Consider the following 27,540-nt stretch of genomic DNA (forward strand, 5'->3'; position numbering starts at 1 on the left):
GACCGTTTTTTTCCCTTAAAGGAAATGGGCGGCGCTGCCTAACGACATATGACGCAGGGTTACGTAGCCTGTATGCTCTGTGATTGGCCAGAAGAATTTAAACTCTTCCTTGAGAAACAAACGTCTTATTTGAAACTTTCATTTGTAATTACGGATAAATTGGTTAAAACAGGTATCAGTAAACACAAGCAACGTGTAAATAATATGATAAGAAATGAAAGTGATTTTTTTTTACTTATGTAACATTTTTACGATCTATAAACTGGTATTATTATTTTTTTTTTTGGTATTTATTATTATTTCCCTCCGTGTAATAGAGAACACTCTGCACCATAGTTTTTGTTGAGGTAACATTCACTCTTTCTGCCTTTTAATTAATATTTAGCATTTTTACTACTTTATTTTATTTTATTTATTACAACTGTGTTTTTATTTACAGCTGTGTGTGTGTGTTTTTTTTATTTATTACTAGTGTGTTTTACTGTTGCCTATAATGCGGCTGTGACAACAATTTCCCAATTTGGGATCAATAAATTATGTTATCTTTTCTATCCATCTTTCTATCTATCTTTTACGAACTTGGTTTTTGATAAATTTATTATTTTATTGATAAAGTTCCAAACATAAGCTTAGAAATATTAAATATCACATAAAGCCAGACAAAAAACTTTTACTTTTACTATTTTGTTGTACACCCAACTCACACATCAGGACACCTGAAATTTAAAATGGTTTAATTTATTTAGCATTAGTTTTACATAAAGTATAAAACAAAGTACAACAAACCAAAATAGTAAATAAATGGGAAAACATAGAGGTGCTTGCCATCTTTATTTCTTAATTATATGAGTTAAAACATCCCTCGCAAAGACTCAACATTGGATCACATCCTTATGGACCAGTTTGAAATTTACTTGGGAATTAATATACAACATACCAAGAGTGTTAACAAAAATATTGATAGAACAACTCAACAGTGATTAATACAGGCATACGTACACTACTAGTCAGCTTTGATCAGTCTTGGTTGTTACAAAATGTATAACCATTATGTATTATCACCAGACTGTGCAACCGTTGAAGGTGCACTGTCATTAGGTTTGCATAGTGTGTAAGAATTATGAAGCAGAGTAGAAACCAAAGATCTGCCTTAAAAAAAAACGAGGTCATTTTGACAGACAACTACATTTGTATGGGTAATATTCACAGATTGCACCAAGGGACCATATGGTCCATCCCTGGGTTATCAGAGTTTTGTTCCCTGAATATACAATTATATAATTCTCTTTATATATATTTATATAGGTGTTTAGAAAAAAAACATCTCTTTCACTTGTGCCTCATGATGTGCCTAAAGCTCTTCTTCTTTCTGTGTCAGCAAACATTCTACTGCAAACTTAGAAGGCAAGGTCAAAGCAAAGCTGCAAGGCTATTTGTCTGTTCCTGGGTGGAGTTCATATCAAGACCTGGTGTCAAGCATTTTTACACATTTAAAGAAATGCAAAGTTCGGTGAAGTAAAACTGAAATAGGAAAGGATAATGAAATCACATACTTACAACTGATTCAGAGTGCTACTGTTTACTATGAAACTGACAGCTTCTTTTCTGAGAATACATATTTTGAATGTTGTATTTGCCATTACTAAATGTTATTTTGGGACAGAGCTATAGTTTTTAGTGCCAATATATACATAAAAAACATATTTATGTACAGCTAACAAAAACAGTTCATTATTGACAGTCAAGTACAGATAAACAATAAATTATGACAAAGAGCACAATTCAAGCACTAAATTGTCAGAAACAGAAAACACGTTAGCATGGTTGATGCACATAAAATGTTACCTTTCTTTTTAAACTTAATTAACTAACTTGATTTGCCAATTAAGGATGTTTCAGATGTGGCTCAGTTTTGCAATTGCATTCACAAGTGCTTAAAATTCCAGTGAAGGAACAGAGAAAATGATACAGAAACATCATGACTTTCTTCTAATGACTAAAACCTTTTCAAAAACAAAGTTAGTATTTTGTCGAATTAATTCATAATTCCAAAATAGACAAAAATACAGCTGGAATGACCTTTGACTGGAGAAACAATTGAAAGGGTCAGTCTCTTGTTGCTCTGTTATGCAATTCAAAACCAAAAAGACTGTTTAACAGTACAACAAAAAGAAACAAAATAATCTGGTAGAGTGAAAACAGTCACGATGATGCTTTTAGCTTTTTCCTTGCAGGAAAACACAAACCCCACAGAAAAGGTTCTGGCGTTAACAGTGACAGCACTCCTCACAATAATACCCTCCTCAACCATTGGTAATAATGCCTCCTTAATATGATAAAATAGAGATTTTTTGAGCAATGTTAAATCTATTGTGATTAACAATGCTTTAAAGTTAGCTGTTAATTCAATGTCAAAATGTTTAAAGTCGTATTTACAATCTTCTTTCTGCTACTATTGTCATCTGACAGCTAGGTTAACTTCACAGAAACCATCAGCTGAGAGCGATAAGTTGATTTTTACATTTATACAATTAAAATATCTATACAGTAACATACAGAGTATCAAAATACAGAGGCTATTATAGTTACAGTATAGAATATGGCCTCTTTCATCTTTTATTTTAATCCATTTTGGTATCTTTCACTTTTTAACCAATATTCAAACTCAAAAAGGAGAGGATAAGTAGCCATTAGTAAAAGATTTATTAAAAACTAAAATAGGAATATATGGCTGAAGTTTAATAAGGCAGGGATTATTAATAATTATACTATAATATGGCAGAAAAGTTGGGAAAATCTATTTGGCTTCAATATCATCGGACAGCATAAACAATGTACAGACTGAGACTGATTTTTAGTTTCACGGTTCGCTTTCACATGCCCACGTTTGTTGATCAGCGTTAGTGCGAAATGGTTACGGGTCAGCACGTGCATTTGTGTGCATTTGTTTGAAAGCTGCATGCAGAAATACTCCAACATTTTGGAATGTGTTAGCTTTTTGATTCTGTATGAAAGAAAGATGAAACGTGTTTGAAGAGGAATATGTTAGTACAAAATAAGCAGATAGATGACAACAAAGACATTAATACAGAATTCATTTCAAAAGTGGTTTTTCAACAACCCAACACACTACAGGTTCAGAAACAGAGACGCTGGCATGACAAAGCATTGGCTGGCAGCACACTGGTATCATGCTTTTGCCTCACATCATCTGCAAAACCAGTAGTCGAATGCTGGAATACTGGTCGAGTAACCAGATTGTGGAATGGCAACAAACCACCTCACATGTTATAAGCAACATAGATGGGATCCAGCTGGTCAGCCAGGAAAGAATCCCGAAGGTGCATGCGTTGCTTCTCTCCCCTGGAATTGATGGGTATGACCCCCGGGTCAACAATGACCACCACACCTACGATGAGGTGGTGCTCCTCTAGCACGACGTTGGTGATCAGAGGCACCAGGTCCAGCGCGTCCTGCTCAGACCCACACAGCTCTGACACCACCACCAGCAGGTTGGTCCATGTAAACACAGCACTGCAACGGACAAGGCCATAGTGAGCATGTGGAGTTGTAACCCAAAGGTCAGGTGACAGGGCAGAAATGGCAAAGTATGTCACAAAACAGATGCACTCGTGTATGTTTGGAGCAGTCTCACCTCTCAGCAATACTACGGTGAGCCCGGGACACTGAGGTTTCGATGTCAGTAGGGTGGTAACGCAGCCCCCTCAGCTCCAAGGTCTCGTCCAGTGAACCCACCACAAAGAGGGCGTCATGGCGATCTGAGCACAGAGAAACAGTGAGCATAAACAACCCAGACCTCAACCCACTCTCTTTGGTTTTACATCTATTTCATAGCTCTGACAGGGTTTATTTACCCCCACTGGCATCCAGCAGCTCAGTCCTCTTCACAAAGCCCAGGTATCCAGTCCTGGCCCATAAGGTCTGTGGGTCTCCAAAGCTGAGCTTGGTGTTGAAGTGGTCAGCCTGGAGGCTCTCCTCTCCATAGATGGTGTAGTAGCCACTGGCATTATGAGGACTGTTCACCCAGACCTAAGAGAGAAAACAATGAGCTGAATCACTGCTGGATTCTGATGGAGGAACAACAACACAGTGGTTTTGTCTCAGCTCACCTCTCCTAGATGAGAATCGCCAAGTGGGCCTCTAGTCTCTGGATTTACGATTATTACCCGGACACCTGGCAATATCTAAGGATGAAGAACACGTAGGGGTACTCAGATATACCTTGTTGTTGTTGATGTTATTACAAATGAAATGTCTACCATGGGAATAATTACAATATGAATGATCTCACCTTGCCAGACTCCATTAGAGGGAGACTCTGTGGCGCTCCTCTCTCCACCAACCTTACCCTGCAATGGACACACACACACAATGATTAAAACCTTAAAACAAACCATGTCTCTTACTGGGATTCAAGGTATAAAACGGTCTCAAGCTTCTTAGTACTATTTATTGACAAAAACAGTCCATCTAGCAAGTTAAACTCATTCACCTGTCATGGCGGAGGGATTTCATGTCCACATACACCGTGCAGGGATCAGGTCCAGTGGTGCCCTGTGAGAACATTAGCTATGAACATCTATAGTAGTACACACAATGACACATCCATAACCTATTTATTCTGTGTAATACTCGCAGTGGGCGTCTACTTGAGTAGATATGTTGGCGAGTCTACCTGCAGACAGATGGCCAGGTTGACTCGGGAGCCAAAAGCAGTGCTGACAGCTCTGGGTGACAGGCCCACATCTTTAAACAGCTTGGAGAAGGAGTGTGTGAGGGCAAGGCGAGGGCGTTCTTCTGCTATTACTACACAACTCCGCACACACGACAGGTTCACACCACGTGCCTGAAACACACGGTGATCAAACCCATTAGATTCAATCTCTTTCATGTATGCGTGACTTAGTTTTCTCTAACTACGCGTCCTGACCTTGAGTAAGTCGGTCTGTGTGCCCAGGCCTTTAGTGCAAAGCTCCATGACAGAGTAGGAGCAGAAAGTGTCTCTGATACGGTACTGACTGAGCGTGCTCAGCCACAGAGGTAGGCAGCTCTCCAGCTCAAAGGGAGGAATCAGAATGGACTGGTGACCTGAGTAAACACTGAAATCACCAAGAGAAAGTGGACAGTGAACGAAAAGCAGAACAAAGCAGAGACAAACGCTGTTGCATAACACGTGTAAGTTTACGTTACCTTGCAAGGCACCATAACACAAAGCCCAGACCACAGTATGGATCCAGGCAGATGGCTATTTGGCGAGAGGAGTACAGCTCACACTGCAGCTTTATAGAGCGACATATTGCACTGACCGCAGCATGAGAGATCTGAAACAAACAGCAACACACGAAAACCTCAGACAGAAACTAACAACACCGGTGCATATTGTCAAATGAAGAAGTTTAATGCTTTCCACCGGGGCTTTTGGATACTGAATAATGAGCAATGTTTCTGACCTTGACCCCGGTGAGCATGCCTGTAGTGGACACACTGAAGTCCAGGTAAGCGATCATCTCTGCTGTGGGCGGCTTATAGATCTGTGGAGGCCGACGGCGAGGAAGGTCATCTGCAAACAAGACAGACAGCGTGTGTTATGTAGAGGACAAAACACAGGTACTGAACTTGTATGTTAAAACGATTTCATGGTGTGACCACAAATGTCAGCCTTGAGCAAGAATGAATGCAGGCTAAAGGAGCTGGTATCTCACCTGTGTCTATGATTGTTGGCCACGTTTTGATGTTTACGGAGGCAGATGCTTCTTTGGAGCGCAGAATCCGCATGAGATTTTGGGTGGTAAGAATACACGCTGCTTTACTGACCTGGTAACAAAATACAAGCATGAGCGTTTTTCATTTCAATGGAAGAAGCAGGAAAATACAGCAAATGAGTGACAAAAAGTCCAGATAAGTTCAAGCACTTACATCAACAATCATTCGAACAGTGGGCAGTGTGGCTGCAAGATTCTGAAGGTGCGGAGGTCTGACATTTACAGGAACACACCCGGCGTAGAGACAACCGTAGAAGGAGGCTATAAGATCAATGCCTAAGAGCGAGATGGAGGATAACATAGAGAAGTAAAGCCAACACAGTTTCACAGTAATTCATTTCAATGGGAGTGATTTGGAACTGACCAGGAGGATAGAGGAGCACTACGTTCTCTCCAGTGTTGATGCTCCCTTTCTCAGTGAGGGCTGCGGCTATTTTCTCTGCTCGCTTGTGAAGCTGAACACACGTCGCTGTGCCCACTGTCATCCCCTGTGGGACAGAAAGGAGCGGCGCACATTGAGAAGCGAGAACAGTCAAGAAAACACACACACCAGGTGGAATTTATGCAGAAAGTGTGTTTTCTGTGTAGGTATGTGATTGCGAGTGCATGTTGAGATCATTGTGGTACCTTGGCGTTCAGAAGCACATAGAGGAGGTGGTCAGCGTCCGTCTGTGCCCTCCATTGTAGCGCCTCTGTTAAATATTGATGCTGAAGGGCAAAGGGACAACACTCGGGGTCACTGTACATCTGAGGGTGTGTGTGAGTGTCTATAACGTGTGCACAGTTACCGGGAACGAGCATGGACAGCAAATACAACATACAGGATGGGTTGTGCTGAAGCCGGGGAGAAATAAATTCAATACACGTGAATAAAACAAAACGCAGCCCATAAACTGCACAATAGGGCTTAGAAACTACGCGATGCAGTTTTGGGAGCAAGGCTTCACTTGCCAAATGCAATCATATCAACCGGGAGCCAACCTAGCTCTTAAAATAATGAGGATGCGAGAAGGTACAACTGCAATGAAAAACACGGAAAGAGGGGAAGGCAGTCACAGAGGTCGCACAGATTCACATCAACATGCACATTCTTACTTGTGTCATACTGTATTTTCCTAAAGACAAGTGTGTGTTTGTGTGTGTGTGTGTGTGTGTGTCGCGGAGGGGGCTGCTGCTTTAGAACAACGAATCTTACCATCACAGTTGGCCACATACAGAGCTACATCCAGATGAAAGCAGGAAGAGAGAGAGAGTCCAGAGTTCTGACTGAGCCGCCCACGATCATAACACACTCTGCTGATAATCTAGTGCTAAACTAGTTCTGTTTGTGAAGGACATGCATGGAGCTCTTCCGAAAGTTGAAAATGTGATAAATAATTCATATATATTAAAAAGGTATTGTGTGGTTAAGAGCGAGTGTTGCGCTCTACCTTTCGGATGAGATCCTGGTCTTCTATCATGCCGAGGTCCCTGCCTGCAGCCTGAGCGATCCTCTTTCCTGCCACCAGGTTACCCACGAGGACGGACGCCGGGCCAACGCCAACTACGAGAGAAAGCAGCGCCAGAGACAGAGAGAGGGGAAGAAAATAGGATAAATGTTGTGTTCAAGTACACCGAGTAATTGTATGTCATTGTCTGACCGAGTCCAGCTCTCCAGGTACACTTTACTCTGCCACATTACTGCTGAATACACATTTTCGCGTTATGTACACACACACACACACACACATACCTGGCTGTTTTTGCCGTGGCTTGGGCAAGTTGGTGACACACGTATGGGGACACAAGAGGATGTTGCAGGGGTGCAGGCTGCCCTCTAAGAAAAGCTGCTTGGTGTCTGAGATGTGGATGCCACCCAGCGGCGTCTTGGGTAAGGTGTTGGCAGGCACGAGAGCCAGGCAGTAGAGGCCCACTTGGTGGATGCTGTCTATAGCCTACAGAGAAAACCAGTCAGAAAGAAGTTTCAGATTGTAGGTTAGAGATGCTGTGTAGAAGGAAAAATGTGACTCATGAAAGAGGACGACGGAAGACATTGGATGACAATTTTAGTCTCGCATTTACTTTGTTTTTGTTCATAATATGACGCATATAATGTCTATAGAGAGCAAGCACTGAACACTCTCCATGCTCCACGGTAAAAAACATTGAAAGGAGTGACGAAGTGATTTACTTGAAGCACTCTGCTCATCCACTGGAAGCTGTCCTCCTCGCTGGCGTCCGGCCTCTGCTCCGCCACAATCACCACCCGCTCATCATAGAAGACCGTTACTGAAAACACAGCAATCCTGACACACACACATACACACACACACACACACACACCACGCATACATACCTTAGTAATATTCTGCTTCTGAAATGGTCATCACTATAGCAAAGAAAAGTAGCCATCAACATCAATATACAGGTTTTGGTCCTGCAGTACAGCTTTTTCACCATCAGATGTCAGTAGTGAAACAACAGGAACGTCAAACACTTCATCACTTTTCTGTCTTAACAAAAGGGTGTAAAGGATTTCCATTCAGTATCTAAAAAAGTTGCTTTCATGCTGGATTGAGATTCACTAAAAGTTTATCGCACGCCAAATTTACCAACCAGAATCCTACATGCTTTACTAAATCCTTCTACCCTCCTCACCTCCCACGGTAAACAGTCTTGACTGGTTCCACAGCGAGCGCGGTGGCTACCAGGTCATCCGCGTTGTGTCTGCGCCCGCTCACCATCAGCAGACCCTCGATCTTCCCTACCACAAAGATCAGACTGCCCTGCACAAAGATGAGGATACACAAACACCGTGGTCATAAAAATCACACTGACCCCTTTGAAGACTCAGAGAAAGGAGAGGGGAGTTTCAAGTTAACATTGCAATTGATTCCGCATTATAACACAACCAGCAATAATCCTACTTACTGGGCCGACAAACCCCAAAAGTCCAGAGCGCACGAATGGAATCTCTCCAATGGGAACTCCGCTAGCATTAACCGGGATCACCTGCACAAAAAGATAGAAAAGATTATGATTAAGACAAAAAAGAAACAACCTATGGATATATGCAACAACACATTCGGGGTATTCTGGGGTCTGTTTTCAAACCTCAAAGGTGTTTTTGGTGACTCCAGGCAGGCCGTAGTACATGGTGCCTCCAGCACGGGAATTGATTATTATCTCTCCTATCTCGTCAGTTTTACACAACTGAGGAGGCCCATCAGGCCTCACGATACACATGAGAGCTGGAAACACACAAAGGCATCATTTAGAAATGTACAGATAGCTTCTATGTTTCATTCCAAAAGCAAATTGTACATACTTTATATTACTGCTCACCATTTTTGTAAGTGTTTACCTTTTCTGACCTTCTTTTATAGCCAATATTCTGCAAATGGAGCCCTGCCATTTCTCTGTGCTTTATTTCTAATATTTTCCTTCTATTTGTCCTCCTGTCCTCACCTCCAGGCATCACGTGCCCCACATCTTGTACAGTAAGGGCAGAGTTCTTGTCCTCAGTGTTGACCCGAATGACACCGTGGCTCAGGCCGCCCATGGAAAGAATGGCACGAGCCGGAAGGGGTGTGCCCGGCACTCCCGGTCTACACAGGAGAGAGTCAATAATGAATAACCAATTCTCCAGTCATTCCCAGGACATCTCATCCTTCCATCCCATCTGTTCTTACTGTTAGCCATCTGTACTGTACACAACCACATACTGAGTAACAGCCAATGCATTCATCCCTCCTGCTACAAAGGATAAATCAACATTGAGTGAAGCAGTGTGTCATGTTTGCTTCTGAGTCACCTTTTCTCAATCATCACATAATGCCCTTCCAGGGAACATGGATTGAAGTTATGATGAGGCATTTTGTTTTACAAGTTGATGTTGAGTCTGAGATAATGTTGAAACGTTCAAATAAAGGAGAGGGAGGAAATGTGGGTCAATACCATACCTGCGTATAGCTACTGTCATGGCCTCAGGGGAGGTAGCACAGGGACAGATAACCTCAGGCTTCAGCCCGTGAGACTGGAACACGTTCAGGAAGGCGTCACAGGAGGACACAGACCCTGGAAAAAAGAGTGAAAGAGTAAAACATTACGCGATCATTCAAGATACCTCATTTAACAAAACTACGACGTGATATCAAAGTACTCACAGGGGTTAGCACCATCAGCAACAATGAGCATGCGTAAGGATGCCAGGCTGGTGTCTTTCTGTTCCCGAATGGCCATCATGGCCCAGTGGAGGTCACGACACTTCACCAAAGCTACACGAGCTGTACGGAGATAAGAGTGATAGATTAAATAAGAAAAATATGTACCGGTCATGGCTAAAGAGTGGCAATAAGTGGATTGTACCTTTGTGGACGTGGACTCTCTGCACCCAGGAAAGAGGGCAAGCCTTCATCACTGCATACGGAACACTGATTGTATGTATCCTGTTCATCACAGCCTGGAAACAAATCAATGAATTATAAATCAGTGATAGCAAACGATGGAAGAAATTAGAGGGAACATTTGTGAACAGGACAAAGGGAGGGGGAAACTGCATGAATGGTGTCAAATTAAAGGGAATAAAACGTCCATATTGTTATTTATCTTGATTCAATGGTCATTTGAATCATTCTTGACATTGTTTTTCCTCACATACACACAACACTGCTTTGTTATTGAGCTCGCCCACTCACCGTGAGAACGCCGTGCCAAAGCCCCATGTCCTTTTTAAAGTCCAGGACGTTCACTAAAGTTTCACCTTAACATGGACACAGAGAGAAGAAGATTAGACTTCCACTTCCACTCCCACTGCGCTGATGTAGAAACCTCCAGCTTGACTCCGGGTCTTTACTCACCCTCACAGTAGTTGCAGGCCTGGGTCAGAGCTTGGCTGTGGGTCAACATGGCTACTTTAGAAACGGCGACACCCACCACTGTGCCCTCTTTACTCGCCTTGTACTACACAAAGAGAGAAACAGGTGAATATCTTTGCAAAACCTTCATGGTTGTATATTCCAATGTCATTTTGAACACCAAGTTGGGTGTTTCTGTACCTCTATATAAGCAGGGTCAGTGTTGGCGGTGGGGATGTGAGGCTGCCAGTCTTTGGAAGGTTTGGTCAGATATTTGGAATCTGTCACCACCCACTTTAGTCGAGGCCAGCCTGTAAGAGATAAGAAGCGTGCATCAAGTATGTACAAAATGTGTAGCATCTGCACGTATGTCTCATGGTAAAATACGCCGTTGGTTATTCTGACCTTTGAATGGCATAATTTCTCCAGTGGGGGTCTTGGGGAGCCCCTTCAGACAGATCTCACTGGTCAGAGCCAAGCCCACGCTACAGCTACCCAGCAGAAAGCCCACCTGGCTGATCCCTGCATCCTACAGCACACAGACAAACACAACAACGGATGGAAATGGATCAAACTAATTCTGCAGTTACAAAAAATTAACATTATGTCGTGTATGTTTCTGTACCTTGCGAGACAATGGCACCTCAATAGGTACAGGGATGATTTCAGCCAGGAGACAACCATAGAAGGCTACCCAGAACATCCCAGGATCACTGTTGGGATACACCAGTGCAACCTACCAAGACACAAAGACACACCTTCATTTAGGACCTCCTTATATACAATAAGAGGTGGAATTCGATGTATGCAACCCCTGGTGATAATGATAAACAACGCCATTACACGTGTTGCATGCGTGTGTTGCGTTCTCTGTTCTCCCTCACCCTGTCGCCGGGCTTCAGGATTTGCTCGTTCTTGGTGCCCAGTTTGTTCAGGAGTGTGTATGCCAGCTTCACACTGCGACTCCACAGCTTCCCTGAGAGACAGAAGGCCGCACGGTGAGATCCAGCGAGCTCATGATGGCAAGAACCAGGCGGGGTGAAGAGGTGAGGATGAACTCTTTGATACAAGCTCCATAAAAACACCATAAAGGACCTCTTAACATTCAAATATTGCAGCACAGTTTCATCATTAAAAAATAACGACCCAGGCTGCTGAGGGATGCGCTGCTACATCTTACATAATTTAGTCACGTGTCTCACCATATGTCAGCGTGTAGAGAGGCTTGCCCGTGATGTCCAGGGCGGTGAGGGCGGGGCTCTTCCCCTGAGTGGCTCCCCAACGCGCCAACGCCGCCTGCAAGGCTGGGGGCCAGTTGCTGACCACCCCAAGAGGCTCACCTTTCACTGGGATGATCTGACGGCCCTCCGGCTTGGGTGTGTTTGGGTCTGGTTGGGGCACTGGGGACAATGAGAGACAGAGAGAAATGGCTTAATAATGTGGAATAAATACACCAATCAGTTTATGGTCCTGTCTCTGTTATTCCATTCCATTAGGTGGTATCATGTGACAGCAAAATGTCAAATGTCTGTCTCAGTTTTGTAAAATATAGACGTATGTTTGTACGTTCAGGCTACATAACCCCAACCCAAACCAACCTAACCCTAAAAACTGTCAGTAACAATGGCCTTTCTTCATTTCTGGTTCCTCTTTCTTCTTCTGTATTGCCTTCAGAAAAAAAAAGCCCCTCGGAACATTTAAAGGATGAAGCAGTGAAACCTCACCTTCTACTATCTCCTCAGAGTCGTCAGTGAAGAACTCGCTGAGCTCCGGCCTCTTGGGCCTCTTCAGGGTGTTGAGAAGCTGTTGGATTTTGGTGGACACTCTGCTGTTCACAGGAACTCCTACAAGGGGTGTGAAGGTGGAGAGGGGTGGTGGTAGGACAGAGACAGTCACACACACACCCTGGCTTCTTAACACCTGACAGTCTGCTGCCATTCATTCCACAATGCACTAGACGAGTCATTTTTAAACTTTTAACCGTATGAATTTGACTGTATACGTTTTGGGGAATGAAAAGCAGCACAACCAAGTGGCATCAACACAAGGAAAGGAAAACGGTGAAAGGGAAAGGTTTGTTCGGTTTGGGATCACACGTGAGGATTCATTCCGTGTGCAGACGTTGTTTTGGTGGAAAATATTTGGATAATTGTTCATCACAAACGGGAAGGAGAGTCGGGCCACAACAGTGCACACAGAAGGCTACACACACTTCACATCGAGGTGTTTCTTACTCTGGATAAGTCTTCCTGTCAGTCATATAAACATGTGACAGTGCGGAAAACAGATCAAGAAGGAAGAGAAAGCAATAAAATTTGATTAATGATACATCAAGAAGAGAGATTTTCACAAGATAACATTATGTGAGAGGATTCAGCTGCCTCTCACGCCACACACACACACACACACACACACACACACGTCAATAAAAAGTGGTTGAAGTTTGTAAGGTGGTCATTACCGTCCGCAGTCTCCATCATGCTGGAGCGACTCTGCACACGGCTCATCCCCCTGACAGTGTTGGAGGGCAGGTCCACCCTGGAGCTCCTTGCTGGGGGGGCCACAGCTGTCACATCTGGAGGAGGGCCACTGTTCCTTGCGGCGGCTAAAGCGGGACATGGGAGACAGATATACAACATATTTAAGAAACAAACAGTTCCAATAGTTCTGAGGATATACCGCTGTTGTTTTAAAACAAAACAGGTGATGTAGTAAAACTGCATTGCATAGTTGGAGAGAGAAACTGCTATGTCACCTTTGCTTTGTCTCCTTATGCACCTAATTCACATATGTATCATATACCCTTAAACATCCTTTTCTCTTTTCTTTCTCTCTTTTCTACAACTCTGTGTATAATAACAATTAAAAAATGTCTCATAACTGCATGCTCATCCTTATGTGAAATGCTTTCTTCAGTGAAAAGAGAGAAACTAAATGCGTGGTCGAACAATTGTGTAACTGCTGAACTAAGCCAACTAACTAACTAATAAGTGAAGTATCTCACCGATGCGAGTTTGAGCCAGCATATCAGTCACTATTGCTGACTGTGACTGCTCATGTGGCTGGTACTGAGGCTGGTACTGGGGGGGTGGATGCTGCGGTGGATGCTGGGGTTGATGTTGGGGTTGATGTTGGGGTTGAGGCTGGGGTTGATGTTGTGGTTGAGGCTGGGGTTGATGCTGGGGTTGAGGCTGGGTTTGGTACTGGGGTTGATAAAGTGGTTGATACTGTGGTTTGTACTGGGGCTGCGGCAGGTTCTGGGGTTGAGTTTGAGGTTGTGGCTGAGGCTTGGCTTCCCCGTGAGACAACGTGGACGAGGCCGAGGAGGAGGTGGAGGAGCCCTGGACGGAGCGGTTGATCCAGGAGTCCGGACTCTGCAGAGGGGGATTAACCAATGGCGGGGGAGCGACCACTGACGATTGCCTGCGCATAGCGGTCTCATCTTCAGAGCCTGACGACGAATCTGAAAGAGAGCAAACTTTAACTTCCAACATTAACAAAGGGTTGGCAGAGTGATGATCTTAGTTATTGGATACCTGGTGGTGTGCGAGTGTTGATGGGAGACTGGACATAGGTGGAGCGTCGTTTGGTCGGCATGGGCAAGGCCATCTTCTCCTCCTTATGTTTGGCCAACGCAGCTTGTACTGCCTCAGAATGGATATCTACATAGAGACGGACAATCTTTAGTTAGACATGGGTAGTGAGACAAAAACAACTTCAAGTTTCATTTCCCCCAAAGTCAGGCTGTTCCCCTGCAGAGAGCTTTCTGCTAGTCTAGCATTGTTTTTCATCCAGGTCACCAACATTCAGCAACAGCTTCAGTTTTGTCATAAAAAGGCTCCAGACAGTCGTATGGGTGGATCATTAAATGCTAAAAATGACGGGAAATCTGGTTTTCATGCACAGAGAGCTCACCATACACCGTTTCCTGCCTCCAGAGCAGATGTAGATAAGAGAAAGCATGGTTTGTGACCCTATTTTAAGCCGTATACTGCATATGCACATCTGAATATACTGTGAGCTTCCCGTTTTAAAAAAAAGGAGAAATAACACACAGAGTGAAACATCCTAAGAAGATCAAGATCAAGATGAGGATAAGAAGATGGCTACATTTTCCCACCGAAGCAGGAAGGGAGGACAGATATTTATCCCACACACACTCCCACACACAAACACGTACTGTACTCTCACTAGATGACACCCACAGACACACATGAGCTGCATGTACAGCCACATATTCAGACTACCAAACCAAACACAAGCAAATCAAAGCCCACTCACTGACATGTATTGACTCCGGGGATGTCAAATTTCCATTCAAACATTGACACATTTAAATAAGCCATCAAGAGCAGCTCATTACACAGCAGCAGCAGGGACCATAATTACATAACTGCCATTCTGCTAAACACATTTCTCTTCACTCATAATTTCCCATCATTCACCCTCACACGGGAGCGTCAGTCTGAGAAGATGAATGCCGTCTCCGTGACGATAGGCACAGTGCGGCGTGTGTGTGAAGGCCACTGTGGCGTTTTCCACCAGCTCCATATCAGATCAACATGGAGATGTAGTATAAGCTACAACTGAGTAACAAACAACCAAAATCCAGTATTGATTGTTTTTTCCCATTGTAATATGAACCAAAGTCTTCATTCTATATCTATAAAATGGCAGACACAAAGAAACAAGAGTCAACATCAGCAGCAGAGTGCGTGCGTGCTGGCGGCAGCGCTGCTCATATTTTAGTGAACGCAGCAGGCAGGTTGAAGAAGTAATAACTGGAGGAAGCCACATGGGATAAAAGGGAATTAAATTAAGATTGTTCTGCACCTTCGCCTCGGCTCATAATACCATCAGCACTTTTATTTCCTCTCTATCCCATTGCTGCAGTGCTCTGACATTGCTTATCATTATTTGTTTTTGATTTCATCTTGCTCTCTCAACTGCTTTTTCTGCTGTCTTTCCATTTTGGTCTTGAACACCAGCTGAATGTTCATTGACCCTGAGCGTTGCTTGTGTGTCACTTGACAAGCATCCTGCTCCCTCTGGAAGTGCACTTTTACTGTACTTGAACTCTTGTAAACTATGTAGAGAATAACAGTTCTTTGCTATTGGATCTGGAGACTTTCTTCTATCCAAACCCAAGTCAGCCATGTTTCATTCACGTTCTAACTCGATAAACACCAACGTCCAAAATAACTCTGCCACTTCTATTTATATATACAGTATTTATATTGTACCACTCTCTTTTGGCTCCAGTCCCTTTTTTTCTCACTTATTTATGTAGAGGCAGCATTTTGGATATTTTAGTCCAGATGATCACACTCCACAACAGTCTTAAATTGCCTGCTAATGGAGGTGATTGTGTTATGCTACATATTAGATCCTTCGACCTGTCTATGATCTAGTAGTGGATAATGACATTCTGAAGCAGTATGGGCTAAATTCTCATCCTCCATACCTAATATCTCCTGTGCTGTGCCTCTATAAATGCTTCCTGTTGGACGAAAGCATTCAGATATACTGTACAATATCTCATTCCAGCTGTTACTTTGGCTTCGTTACCACTAAAACCAAGTGATTTGTGTAATTTAAAGACTCATAAATTGGATGCTGAGATTGTAATTGTGGCCCTCCTGATTTACTATAATGAACTCTTCTTCTTCAGACTTCCAATCAGTGCACAAAAAAATCCCAAATACTGCATCTTAGATCTGTACCGTCATGCAGAAAACTACAGATTTTAGCGGACATATACAGATTTTCAAGTTGTTCTTTTTACATATTTGAATCCTTTGCAACTATGTAATGTACTAAAAACACCTGAACCATATTTACTCTCTCTTGCTGCAGCACTAATGTGCACCCAGAGTGAAAACAGGATGGTAATAACTCTGTAAACAAAAACCCCAGCTCTGTTCTGATTGGCCAGGTGCTTCAAGCCTCAAGCGGGCGACACCCACTTGATCACTTGCCCTGCACTTTGTGGGTGAGCAAGAATTTCAACTTTTGCAACTGTGACACACTGTATAATGAGGGGAAGTAACACAAACCATAATATACCAGTATCCCCTTTTAACTGACTGGGTTTGATTTGGCAGCTCGGTTGTCAGCACGCTGGGCTGTGAAGGACTTTCATTAGAGGTGAGACTTGTTAGGCTTGTCTTGGCAGAGGCGGGAGTGAGGAAGAGGGGGAGGCTTAAGAAAAGAAGCAGCAGGGTGTGGATCTGTTGGAGGGAGGACGCATACATACAGTCTGTCCCTCTAGGAACGCCGCTCTTTCACCTCTACTCTACTGCTCTGTTTTTCTTTATCCCCACCAGCGTCAGGTTTTCCCCTGAAGATTAGTATTCTCCAGCTCTGCTCACACATAGCCAGGCAGTGACATCACTCTCCTTTCAGAGTGTGAGGGTCCTCAGTGAGGGGCTCCCCAGCTGCAGGGCTGCACCCATGTCTGCTTCGTCTATCCAGCCCCTCTCAATCTTCACCAATCACAGCGTGCGCACATACACCCGCACACATTCAACACATTCTTTCCTTTAATTGGTCCCTTTGAAACAGTGTCTGCGCTTCACAACAAGCCATGTTTGTTGTCAGTTCTGGTGATCTGTGCAAGTAAGTTGTCGAGGGATTATTGGTGTCGGCGTCCTCGCTCACCTGATCTGTAGCGGTCATCCCTGGTTCCTCCACTCCGATGCTGTCTGCGGGAGCGTCGCTCACGGTAACGGGATGAGCTGGAAGGTGGCGGGGCGTGGCCGGAAGTGGAACTGGACCCGGCAGGCTGTCGGTCATTCTGAGGGGGCGGCTTCTCCACTATCGAACACATCAAACATGTATTAACACAAAATCATGACCCATAATGTAGAGCAACACATTCTACTAATATTATACTAGATCTAAACTGGAAACTCCAGCTAGAGCTACAAGTAAGTAAAGGGAGTTGCTTGGTGTGAAGCTCAGCTCACCAACCCTACAGATTGTTTCCTCACCGTAATCAGCTGTGTCACAGTTGTGCCATTCATCCTGGCAACGACATTACAAAAAGTGTCGCCACCCCTGCAAGTCTGCACCACTCTGCACTGTGTGTGACATTGATTCATGGAAATATGTGACTGAAAATTAATTAAATTCTGATTGATACTATATCAGTAAGTCTCTGTGGCAGGCTTTCTCTTTTGAGCTCGTCCACTGAGCTATAAACAATAAGCTATTTCTGTATAACAAGGGAATAAAATGAAAGCAGACTCTTGTCGGAGGTGATGGTTGCTCACCTGGAGTATGAATGATGTAGGGAGCCAGGAGCTTGGTCCTTTTCTTCTCATAGCCCTTCTGTGTAATGTCACCTGTAAACAAAAACATGCAGGTCACTTTTGACTGAAACTGAAGTTTGCGTACCAGCAGGAAAACTTGAATTGGTATTAAATCCATTTGCGTCATCATCACGTCATGTTTCAAGTAATCAAAGAGCAACATTCTGATAGAAGTCTTTTCCCACTCGACATTACATAAAAGATATTCCGATTTCTTTCTTGATAAAAAAGCAAATCTACAAAATGAGTCAGATGCTTTGTTAAGGGGCGAAGTGAAAATAATCCTTTTCATGTGCAAGGGCATGTGTTGAACTGCTGCTGCTTTGATGATGATGGAATTAGACGGTTTTGGGTCGATTTACCCTCTATGATGTATCTGATTGTGCTGTATCACCACCTGTTCTATCCCACCTGTAGCCAACATGTGACGGCAGACAGAGGAAAGAGGGAGAGGCTGAGATGAAGACAGATAGCAAAATGTGGGATAGGAGAGAGTGGAACAATGCGGGCAGGATTGCAAAAATGCTCAACACATCAAGGCTTGGTATTGTTTCAGTGAGAACAACATGAACGGAAAAACAAGGCAGGACTAAATTTAGATGTGAACGGAGGCACTGGCAGGGTGGGATGAATCAGAGAAGAACTAAAATAAAATGACGACAGCAAGAAGAGGAAGAGGGAGAAATGCGAGAGAAAGGACGCAAACGACGACAGAGGTGAGTAAAGCAGAGGACAGAGATGGAGGAGTCTGGGATCAGAGGTCACAGTCGCAAGCTTCCCTCGCTTACTTTGATCCTCTCGCCCCGCCAACACCCCCACCCGCCATCAGTCCATCTGCATCTTCATCCATCCTACCAGACCCAACACAGGCTGACTGACTGAGAATGCAGCCCTGAAGAAATGCGACGCCGTTGCCAAAGCCTCACTGAGGGCAAAGCTGTCAGCTCTGAATCCATCTGGAGAGCATGGATTCACTTTACTTGTTACTGTGTTGAACAGGGATGATTCATTCAGTATGGCCTCTCTGGCAAACATCATCTTCATCACGAGCCTATCTTAATAACCTATCACATCACGTAACTACATCCAATTGTATTAATATGTTTTCCGGTTGCATTTGTCTGTTGGCAGGATGTCTTAAAAAACTTATCAGCAGATTTTAATGAAACTTGGTGGGCAGGTTGGACGAAAACAAAAGAGTCCAACTTCCAGCCAACTTCCAAGCCCAAGTGATACATATTAACATCATACCTAAAGATCTAAGCTCTTCTTTGACAGAACAGTGAAGCAACATTAAGGCTATTACTGTAGAAGTATTACGTTTTTATTATAATCACATAATTACAACCAACAACCCTGCATGGCACAGAGGGCTGATAAACACGGGAGCGCTCATATTAGGACACAATCCACATACGGCGGCCACCCTTGCTCCGTTTCACCAGGAGAAAAAGGAAGAAAAGCAAACACGTCTATAAGTAATGCATGAACGGTACAGTTGGTCTAACTCAAGTCACGTGATTTATTTTTAGCTCATGTGAACAGGCAGAAAAGACAGAGAGAGAGAGAGATGGAGAGAGAGAGAGAGAGAGATGGAGAGAGAGAGAGAGAGAGAGAGAGAGAGAGAGAGAGATGGAGATGGGGGAGGGGCTGCATGGCATTAAATGAATCTCAAAGTAATCGCTGTTCCATCTGGATGATTTCAAAAATCATCTGTTTTTTCAGAGCGAGAGAGAGAGCAAGAGAGAGAGAGAGAGAGAGAGAGAGAGAGAGAGAGAGAGAGAACATATATGTGTCTATTTAGCCAATCAATGTGATTGTTCCTTTCCATTCACTGCTCTTTACACCATACAAATCATTATTATCCTAAATGAGTTCAAATCTAATCTCCTGTGTGTTCCTGCTTTGCTCATATAAACAGGGGGGGGGGGGTGGGGGTGTGATTAATGATTAGATGTTCAGATGTTGAACATATGAGAGGACCTACAATAGATCTCACACTGTTGGCAACCAGTCTTTCCCACGTCACTGCAGTAACTAGGATATCAGGTCGGGCGGGATTGTAAATATTGAACTCGTTTAATATTCATTATTTCAAATTGCTGCAGCAACACCTTTAACAAACCTCACACTTCAGCAGAATCAGGCAAAAGAAATCTCAAGAACCATCCAGAAATTGTGGACTTTGCTATTGATTGTTTGAAGTGGAGAATTGGGCCAGGAATGGATTGAACTCTCTTGTAGTGTGGCGCCGGCATGAGAGGCAGAGTCTCTCAAAGTGATCCAGCCGTGAGTGCTGACAGCACAGATGATGGATCAATGATCGATAAGGCAAAGCTGGACTGTGCATGAGGCCTCAGCACAGCGGCGGGCGGCCAGATTCATCTCAGCCTGACGATCTTGCTGGTGAAGACTTCAGGCATGTGTTTTCTTTTCCCACAATCTAAAAGGAGAAACATCAAAGCGGTGCCTTCTCTTTACCCTGTGCACCCTCTCTTCACCCCCCCCCTCCCCTTCCCGTACACTCACACACTTACTGGCCAAGGATTATTTGAACTGCAGCGAGACTGTTCTCTCTTTCCACCCCACAGGCACTCAGTCTGAATAGCAATTAGCTCTCTAACCTCTCTGTTCTCCGTCCTTGTTTTTCCATCTTTCTTCATATCGCTCAGTTGAAACATCGCACATCAATGGTGGAACAGATCAGGGGCAGAGCGGGAATTCCCTGTCATGTTTTCTCACAGAGAACAATCACACTACATCGCCCAAGGTTTAAGATAAAGACACGGCTCACTCTTACATTGCGGTGTTAAGCTCTAATGATGAGCTCCAAATCCAGGTTTTAGCGACGGGGCCATTGTTGTGTGTTAAAGATGATTTCAAGATTCAGAGTAAAAGATGCATATGGTCCACTCCACTCCACTCCGCTCCATCCTTTGCTATCTCCTGTGAGTGTGTGATGTGTGTTTGCTGATATGAGTTTGAAGCTATTTCAATATGTGTGTGTGTGTTTGTGTGCGGGGGAAACAACCTCGCTGCAGCCAAGAGAACCTTGCACTTTTATCAGTGGAACATGAAACCTCCCATCAGGCTTCTTTTTTTTTACAAGCAGGCCAGGAAAAAGATAACACACACTCTGCATCCACACACACACACACACACACACACACACACACCTAACCACAGCTACAGGACATCCTGGAAACATCTCTTGATAGCTTGACATTGCTTAGATAGATAGGCTTAATAATCCTGCAGCAGCAAGCAAACTACTGTACAAAACATGTGTATCTCACTCACTCCTCCACACACATACACACGTTTCCTGAGTCGAGGGATGGCGTCATGTTCTCCAGTATTCAATCTTGAGTCAGAGTTTTCCTGCAGATTTGGCGAAAAATAAAAGCTCAGACTCGGCACACCGGGACAAAGTACTACTGATAGTGTGCTAATTCACTCTTATACACAGTTCTCCAGAGAATACACACCAGCAGTAGGTTTCCTGGCATATACTGCAAGGAAATGGAGCTAGACAATTAAGAGGGCGAAAGTGAGAGCCGATGGTGCATCTGCAGAGCCACACGGGGCTATTTAGTTCCAGAAAGTGGTTTGACAATGAAGTTTAGGGTTAGGGAGTCAAAGTATCGGTCCGTCGTCTCACCAGCAGCTTGTGTGGCACATCTCTAACACCAAGAGGCAGAAGGAGTCTATGGTATGTGTGTATGCCTGTGTGTACACGTTGACTTTCGGTGTACAACTGAGGTGTCTAGGTGTGTTATTAATGGTGAGAAGGAGACAACCGGTCACAAACAGGCGTCGCAAGAATGCGCAGGTAAAAGACATTAAGGGTGATGATGTAAAATGAGGCGAAATCAGGAATGTCAATGATATCGTAGTGTTAAAGGGAGACAAAGTAAAGGTTCTTTTAAAGTGTATAGGTGTCTCTTTTTACACGGGGGGGGGGGGGGGGGGGGGGAGACAGGGAGAGAGAGAGAGAGAGAGAGAGAGAGAGAGAGATCCACACCCAACACTCCAAACGCTCCCCCCTATAGAATAGCAGGCTGGGTGTGTCCAACTCTAAGGTAAATGTGTGAATCATGTTTCACTCCTCACATTCAAAAAAACTCACACACCCTCACACACACACACAGCTGGAGAAGCGACGCGGGGGAAAGACAGAGTTTACACAATCAGAAAACAATACAATTACACGCGTTGCTTGACTCAGTGGTTGGCTCCTTTCAGCTCCTTTCTACCTGTTGAATCTTCAGTCTCTGCACACAGCCCAAAGGTTAAACAAAGAAGGCGTGACGCACACCTGAGATGTACGCCGTGAACCCAGGACGTGTGACTCAATCAAGAGGAATATGATGTAACCAACAGCTTTATTGCTCTATTCCTGCTTCATCTGAAACAGCAACTGCAACCAACGACTACAAGGCACCAGATGAGAGCTCCACTTGTTGGAACAAATGTGCAAAAATTCTGCCAGTGAAGTTAAAGACATTTGGAATCCGTGCCGAGCTCTGGGTTTAATCTGGCGAGCAGATGCTTTGTGAATGCTTCTTTTAAACTTACTGCGTTTTGGCCTCCATTCCTATGAGTTATCATTAAAGCATTTTACACATCACTAGAGAGTAAACAGTCAGATCATCAGACAGGTTGCAAACAAAGGCCTCTGATTATCACATCACCCAAACAACAAATATGAAAGTAGATAACATTTCGTAACCAAATTGTCCACTATGATATCTGTTCTGATGTGTTTAGATCAGCACTGATTCAACACTGCAGCTGTGTGAGCGTTGCTGTTTTTCCCTTCAACAGAAGACAGTAACAGGAATATCAGGTGTATTAATCCCTGTTTTATCTTCAGCATAGACGACTCAGCTGGGGATTTGTCACAACATGTCTGATCGTCTCCGGTGTTTAGCTTAATAGAGGTATATTTTATTGTCATCAAACATGGCTCTTAGGTTCTTACCAAATTGCAATCTTGTACAACAATATCATCCAAACAAAAATGACGATTGTGATTGTGGGCTTCTTCTTTTTCTCCACTATTATTTAATTACCTTTAAGGGTGAATTACTGCCGCCAACTGTCAATGTATCTTACTTTACTGCCCGCTGCAATGAGGCACCAGTACTCATGGGTTGTTGAACCTTTGTGCACAATAATTGCCTCACCATTTTTTATCTTGTTTCGTTAACCAGCAGCACCAAAACAATAATTAAAGTCTGCAGGGGGACGACATGTGACATGGAACATATGTGTGGATGAGCTCATCTCACATTTCCACCATAACAGTTTTAATGGCTTAGGGAAACCGTTCCAATCTGTTACTGTGTGTTTGGATCCAACATATGGCACAGCGTTTATAGAAAATGTACATGTGTAGGAGTGTGTGTGTGTGTGTGTGTGTGTGTGTGTGTGTGTGTGTGTGTGTGTGTGTGTGTGTGTGTGTGGCTCAGGTTGGTGGGTGCAAGAAGGCATTGGGGGCACCACATGGCCTGTACCCATAGCAACCCAGCCGATGTGGTGTTGGCCTGTATCATCACCATGTTTGCACAGGGTGACACCACATGAGACCATCTTGTATGATAAAAACGCTTCAGTTCATTTGCACAAACAAAGGATCACAACTGAAAAAAAAAGGCACAAGTAGACACTTTGTCAGGGAAGTTGCATCACATTGGAATCGGAGGGAATGAAAGTCAGAAATGAACATTTACTTAAGCGCATTGAACTCGGTATGAAGTGACTAAAGCGTGCGGTGAACACAGTGTGGCTGCAGCTACTTCAACTTGGTACTTCTCAATAATTCAGAGTACAGAACAGCGACTTGACCATTACCAGCTGCTCACACTCTCACTCCGCGGCTTCCTTTTAGGTTTAAGATTAGGAGCGCAAGAAACCAAACGGATCGGATTATGTAATCAGCTGATTGGCAACGGATTCAGAGAAGTGAGACACAACAGAGAAGGCAGAGAATGCATCTGGAGTTTATTGTCCAGTTGACTATGAGATAGGTTAAGCTATCAAGCCAACTCTTTGTGTGTGTGTGTGTGTCTGTCTGTCTGTCTGTCTGTGTGTGTGTGTGTAGGCTCAAAGTCCCATTTAAATCATTCAGTCATTTTTCGTTTCATGGCATTCTTGAGTTTACTGTGTGTTGAAAAATAAAAAATATAACCCCTGTTTGTGTGCTGCTGTGTGTTATTGGTGCTGGAGCTGCTATGTCTGTGGCCCAGAGCTGTGGCTGGAGATCAGAGGACAGCATTTCTAAAAGTTCACAAGCTTTTAGAATAGATGGGCTTAACCAGCTTCCTGTACACATGTACAAATGTAGACACATCAAATGAACAAAGGCAGATGGACACAAATGTGTAGATGATCACATAAAACATACACACACACTCAGTTTACAGCCCATCAACGTTGACAATGCATGTTTTATATATGAGTGTAGAGGACAAATTGAGGATTTCAACAGAACACAACAACAACGAAGGGTCAAGGGTCAGGGGTCAGGAACAGGTAAGGGAAATGAGAGAGAGACAGACAGAGAGAAAAAGAGATCCCCAGCAGCAGTCCTCGCTCAGTGTGACTCACAGGCTAAATGAGACAAGCATGTTGGCCCCTGATGCTCTGCGACCTAGATTAAGAGGAAGGCAGGACCATAATCTCTCTCGCTCTCTCTCTCTCGCTCACTGCTCTCTCTCCACAGCATCACAGACACACAGACAGCAGGATGAACACTTGGAATGAGAAAAGCTTCACGTCCACTTCACTGCTCATCTGCCCGACCCTGATAAACAGCAGTTGTGTAGCATCAGGATCCACGATGAGATGTTTTTAAAACTACCATTAATATACATGAGTGCAAGGAGTTAAGGGATACAGAAAATTATCTAAGGGAGTACAGTTTGGTTATTCAAACTGTATTCAAATCTAAAATGTCAGTGAATATCAGGCTTAAATACAGTATGGATCAAATTCTGATGTTCTTTGTCAAACATCGTGCCACAAAAGTATTTCACTGCATTATTGCATGTAGACATACAATCTTAGTGGCAATGGCTGTTTTTAGATGCATCCATGCTTTTATACCCACACAGATTCAGTATACTGTAGATATACTGTATGTGATCCATGCAGGAGGATGTGACAGCAATGGTGGGGTGTGTGTATAATAGACCATCCGTTTAAATGCTGCGACAGAAGTGTCTGTCCTCATATGTAAATAGCATCTCTGGTCATTCTGCCCCATTTGTTTGTCTGTCATGTTCACACACATGCATTATACAACTGACACTATAATACCCACACACTCCAGCTTGAGCAGCTTAAACTGTTGTGGTTCAATGCTCTAAATTCCAGTCCAACTTCATCACTGTGCCTTTGATCCTCTCAATGGCCGTCTTTGTGTCCTTACAGTCATGAAGGTTAAAGTAGGTGGAGTTCTCTCTCTCTCTCTCTGTCTCTCACTCACAACTAGCACTGAGGAAAAAAATGCAGATGCATATTTTCCTCTATTTGTTGCTATGGAGGTCCCATCTAAGAGTACAACAATGGGGTGATTGTTGCCATGTAAATGATATCCATGAGAAACATAGAGACTCATAGGGCAGCCAGCTGCTGGTTGCCTTGTCCCATCAGTTTCTGCCATCTGAATGCCGTTAAGCATACGGTAAAGTGGACAAAGCAACCTGGCATCTGGACACTACTCTGTCAGATCTGACAGAACACAATTTGATAGAGCCGTCTGACACTGTTCAACTCCCCCCGGCAGAGAAACTGCCAGTTGGGAGTGTCACGTTTCGACTCAGTCACCGGTTGAGCCTTAAATGACTGGGTTGCTAGGTCACCAACGACTCAGACTGTACTCACGATACTGGATTGTTGAAAAGAAACAACTCCTCCATCTAGCCTGAGTAAAATATGAACTGTGTGTAAGCTGTGACACAGTATAAACATTCATAAGTGTAGAGTAAAGGTGTGTACTAAAGGCGCATGGACCAAGACTTGTAGTATGTTCTAGAAAAACTATAAAACTTGTTATAATCGTCTGGTGTGTCACTTTAAAGCTCTTACACACAGCTGTGTGATATACATCATTATTAATGTACTATATTTGAGTCTGCACTGAACACAGCAAGTGTTCATCCACTCTCTCTCTCTCTCTCACCCATATAAAGAGTGTTATAAGAGAGTGAATGCTCATTATCACTGTTAATTGGTGCCTATTCTTAACTAGGATGCACTCAACTCCAGTCCAGGCACAGGAGCATGTGTCAAGCACGGGTTCAGGCCCACTGTGTGACATTCTGTGTATAAAACCTCATGTACATATTACTAACTGAAAATTGTGAACTACTTATTTCAAACGATAAGAAAATATATGAATCAAAAGGAGTGAGACATGGCCATCAGGCAGATATCCAGCTTAAATCTGGATATATTCTCAGTTCTGGTCTCCAAACACGCATCCAGTCTGCTACTCTAAGAGGGGTACAAAGGGATCCTGAACCTGGACACAGGGATTGCTGACTGTCTTGTTCAGTTTTACCTCACTGCATATGTTCTGCCTTCCCCGTGTGTGTGTGCGTGTGTGTGAAGGAAGGGGGTGGGATGCAAGAGTGACTGTGCCACAGGCATCATTAGTGGCCCATGCATCCCCCTTCCTCCTTTTCCACGTGAAACCCAGCATTACTCATCCACCCCCAGGCACCTGAGATCTGCACAGCACCAGGCTCGCTGCACTGTGATTCGTGAGGGGGATACTTGCATAACAGCAGCACCATATTCTATTTTCCACCGTATATTGTTATAGAAGCGACCCTCCTTTGACTGTGCTGCAATTCCAGAGCAGAATAAAGCGATGGCATCATTTGGTGCTCACTGATGTGTGGAGAAACTTGACCCATTAAGCCTACGTGTTGTGGTCATGTAGCTAATGTAGAAGCATCCGGGTAACGTAATTAGACGAGATAAAGCAAGGGAAAGTGGCCAAAACACGATCGCAAACTGACATGGTTTATTACATCTTTGAAATCTAATTATATAGTTATTATCAAACTGCTTGGTGGAGCGTGTAGCCTTAATTGCAATGACAGCTGAAAGGAGGTCAGTATGTTTTCAGCCTCTGGATATCGGACACAGTCTCCAAAGGTGTGTTCCCGTCTCATTTCATTAACGATCTCCGGTTAACTTGTTCAGCGTCGACTACCGCCGCAGCTCCCGGACATTTCACCGGCTTTGCGAGGACCTTACCTTCGGAAAGCTCCAGCTCCAGCTCCGCCAGCTGGTCCCTGACCTCTTTGGGCAGAGCCGACAGATCGACGACGCGCTCGGCCATCGTTGGAAACTCGGCAGCCCGCGGAATTATTCCCGATACTTTGGATGACAGCGGTTACAGTCCAGCGTCAGGCTACAAATCAAGATGTGTTTACTCCATCTTCCCGACTCCCCGACACCGCCATGACTGTGGGATATGGGAACAACTCAGCACAGGCTGTGGAAGGTCACGTGACCAGGTCTCTGCTGCGCTGAGTCGTGTATAAGAGGACTCACTGCGCCCCCTGCTGTTCAGATCTGTACTCCACACCA

General features: G+C 44.0%; 1 protein-coding gene across 1 annotated transcript; it reads right to left on the reverse strand.

Annotated features, from left to right (window-relative positions):
- Window positions 1-812: 812 nt before the first annotated feature.
- On the reverse strand, window positions 813-27,426 carry dip2bb (disco-interacting protein 2 homolog Bb). The gene is made up of 38 exons (XM_076156677.1): window positions 27,205-27,426; window positions 17,893-17,964; window positions 17,279-17,434; window positions 14,155-14,280; window positions 13,623-14,081; window positions 13,080-13,223; window positions 12,343-12,462; window positions 11,821-12,018; window positions 11,503-11,594; window positions 11,244-11,354; window positions 11,024-11,147; window positions 10,820-10,929; window positions 10,622-10,724; window positions 10,460-10,524; window positions 10,131-10,224; window positions 9,929-10,048; window positions 9,725-9,839; window positions 9,231-9,370; window positions 8,877-9,013; window positions 8,694-8,774; window positions 8,421-8,548; window positions 7,954-8,068; window positions 7,516-7,717; window positions 7,214-7,326; window positions 6,411-6,491; window positions 6,148-6,271; window positions 5,938-6,059; window positions 5,724-5,835; window positions 5,472-5,581; window positions 5,212-5,342; window positions 4,952-5,120; window positions 4,697-4,867; window positions 4,514-4,575; window positions 4,313-4,370; window positions 4,131-4,205; window positions 3,876-4,050; window positions 3,656-3,779; window positions 813-3,534 (listed from the first exon to the last, which is right to left on the reverse strand). Exons 1-38 carry the CDS (start codon window positions 27,287-27,289, stop codon window positions 3,282-3,284), a joined length of 4,977 nt encoding a protein of 1,658 aa, XP_076012792.1. The 5' UTR covers window positions 27,290-27,426; the 3' UTR covers window positions 813-3,281.
- Between the last annotated feature and the right edge of the window lie 114 nt (window positions 27,427-27,540).

This window comes from Genypterus blacodes, unplaced genomic scaffold, assembly GCF_046128005.1.
Source record: "Genypterus blacodes isolate CSIRO-AG114 ecotype Tasmania unplaced genomic scaffold, CSIRO-AGI_Gbla_v1 ptg000070l_1, whole genome shotgun sequence".
In the NCBI taxonomy this organism is placed as follows: Eukaryota; Metazoa; Chordata; class Actinopteri; order Ophidiiformes; family Ophidiidae; genus Genypterus; species Genypterus blacodes.

What these genes read in the sequence shown, in the direction of transcription:
- dip2bb (XM_076156677.1), bottom strand. Translation starts at nt 27,289, where the DNA reads ATGGCCGAGCGCGTCGTCGATCTGTCGGCTCTGCCCAAAGAGGTCAGG. An exon ending in GGCCTGCAACTACTGTGAGG is followed by an intron (nt 10,525 to 10,621) that starts GTGAGTAAAGAC and finishes GTCCATGTTAAG; the next exon opens with GTGAAACTTTAGTGAACGTC. An exon ending in ATGTGCTTCTGAACGCCAAG is followed by an intron (nt 6,272 to 6,410) that starts GTACCACAATGA and finishes TCTGTCCCACAG; the next exon opens with GGGATGACAGTGGGCACAGC.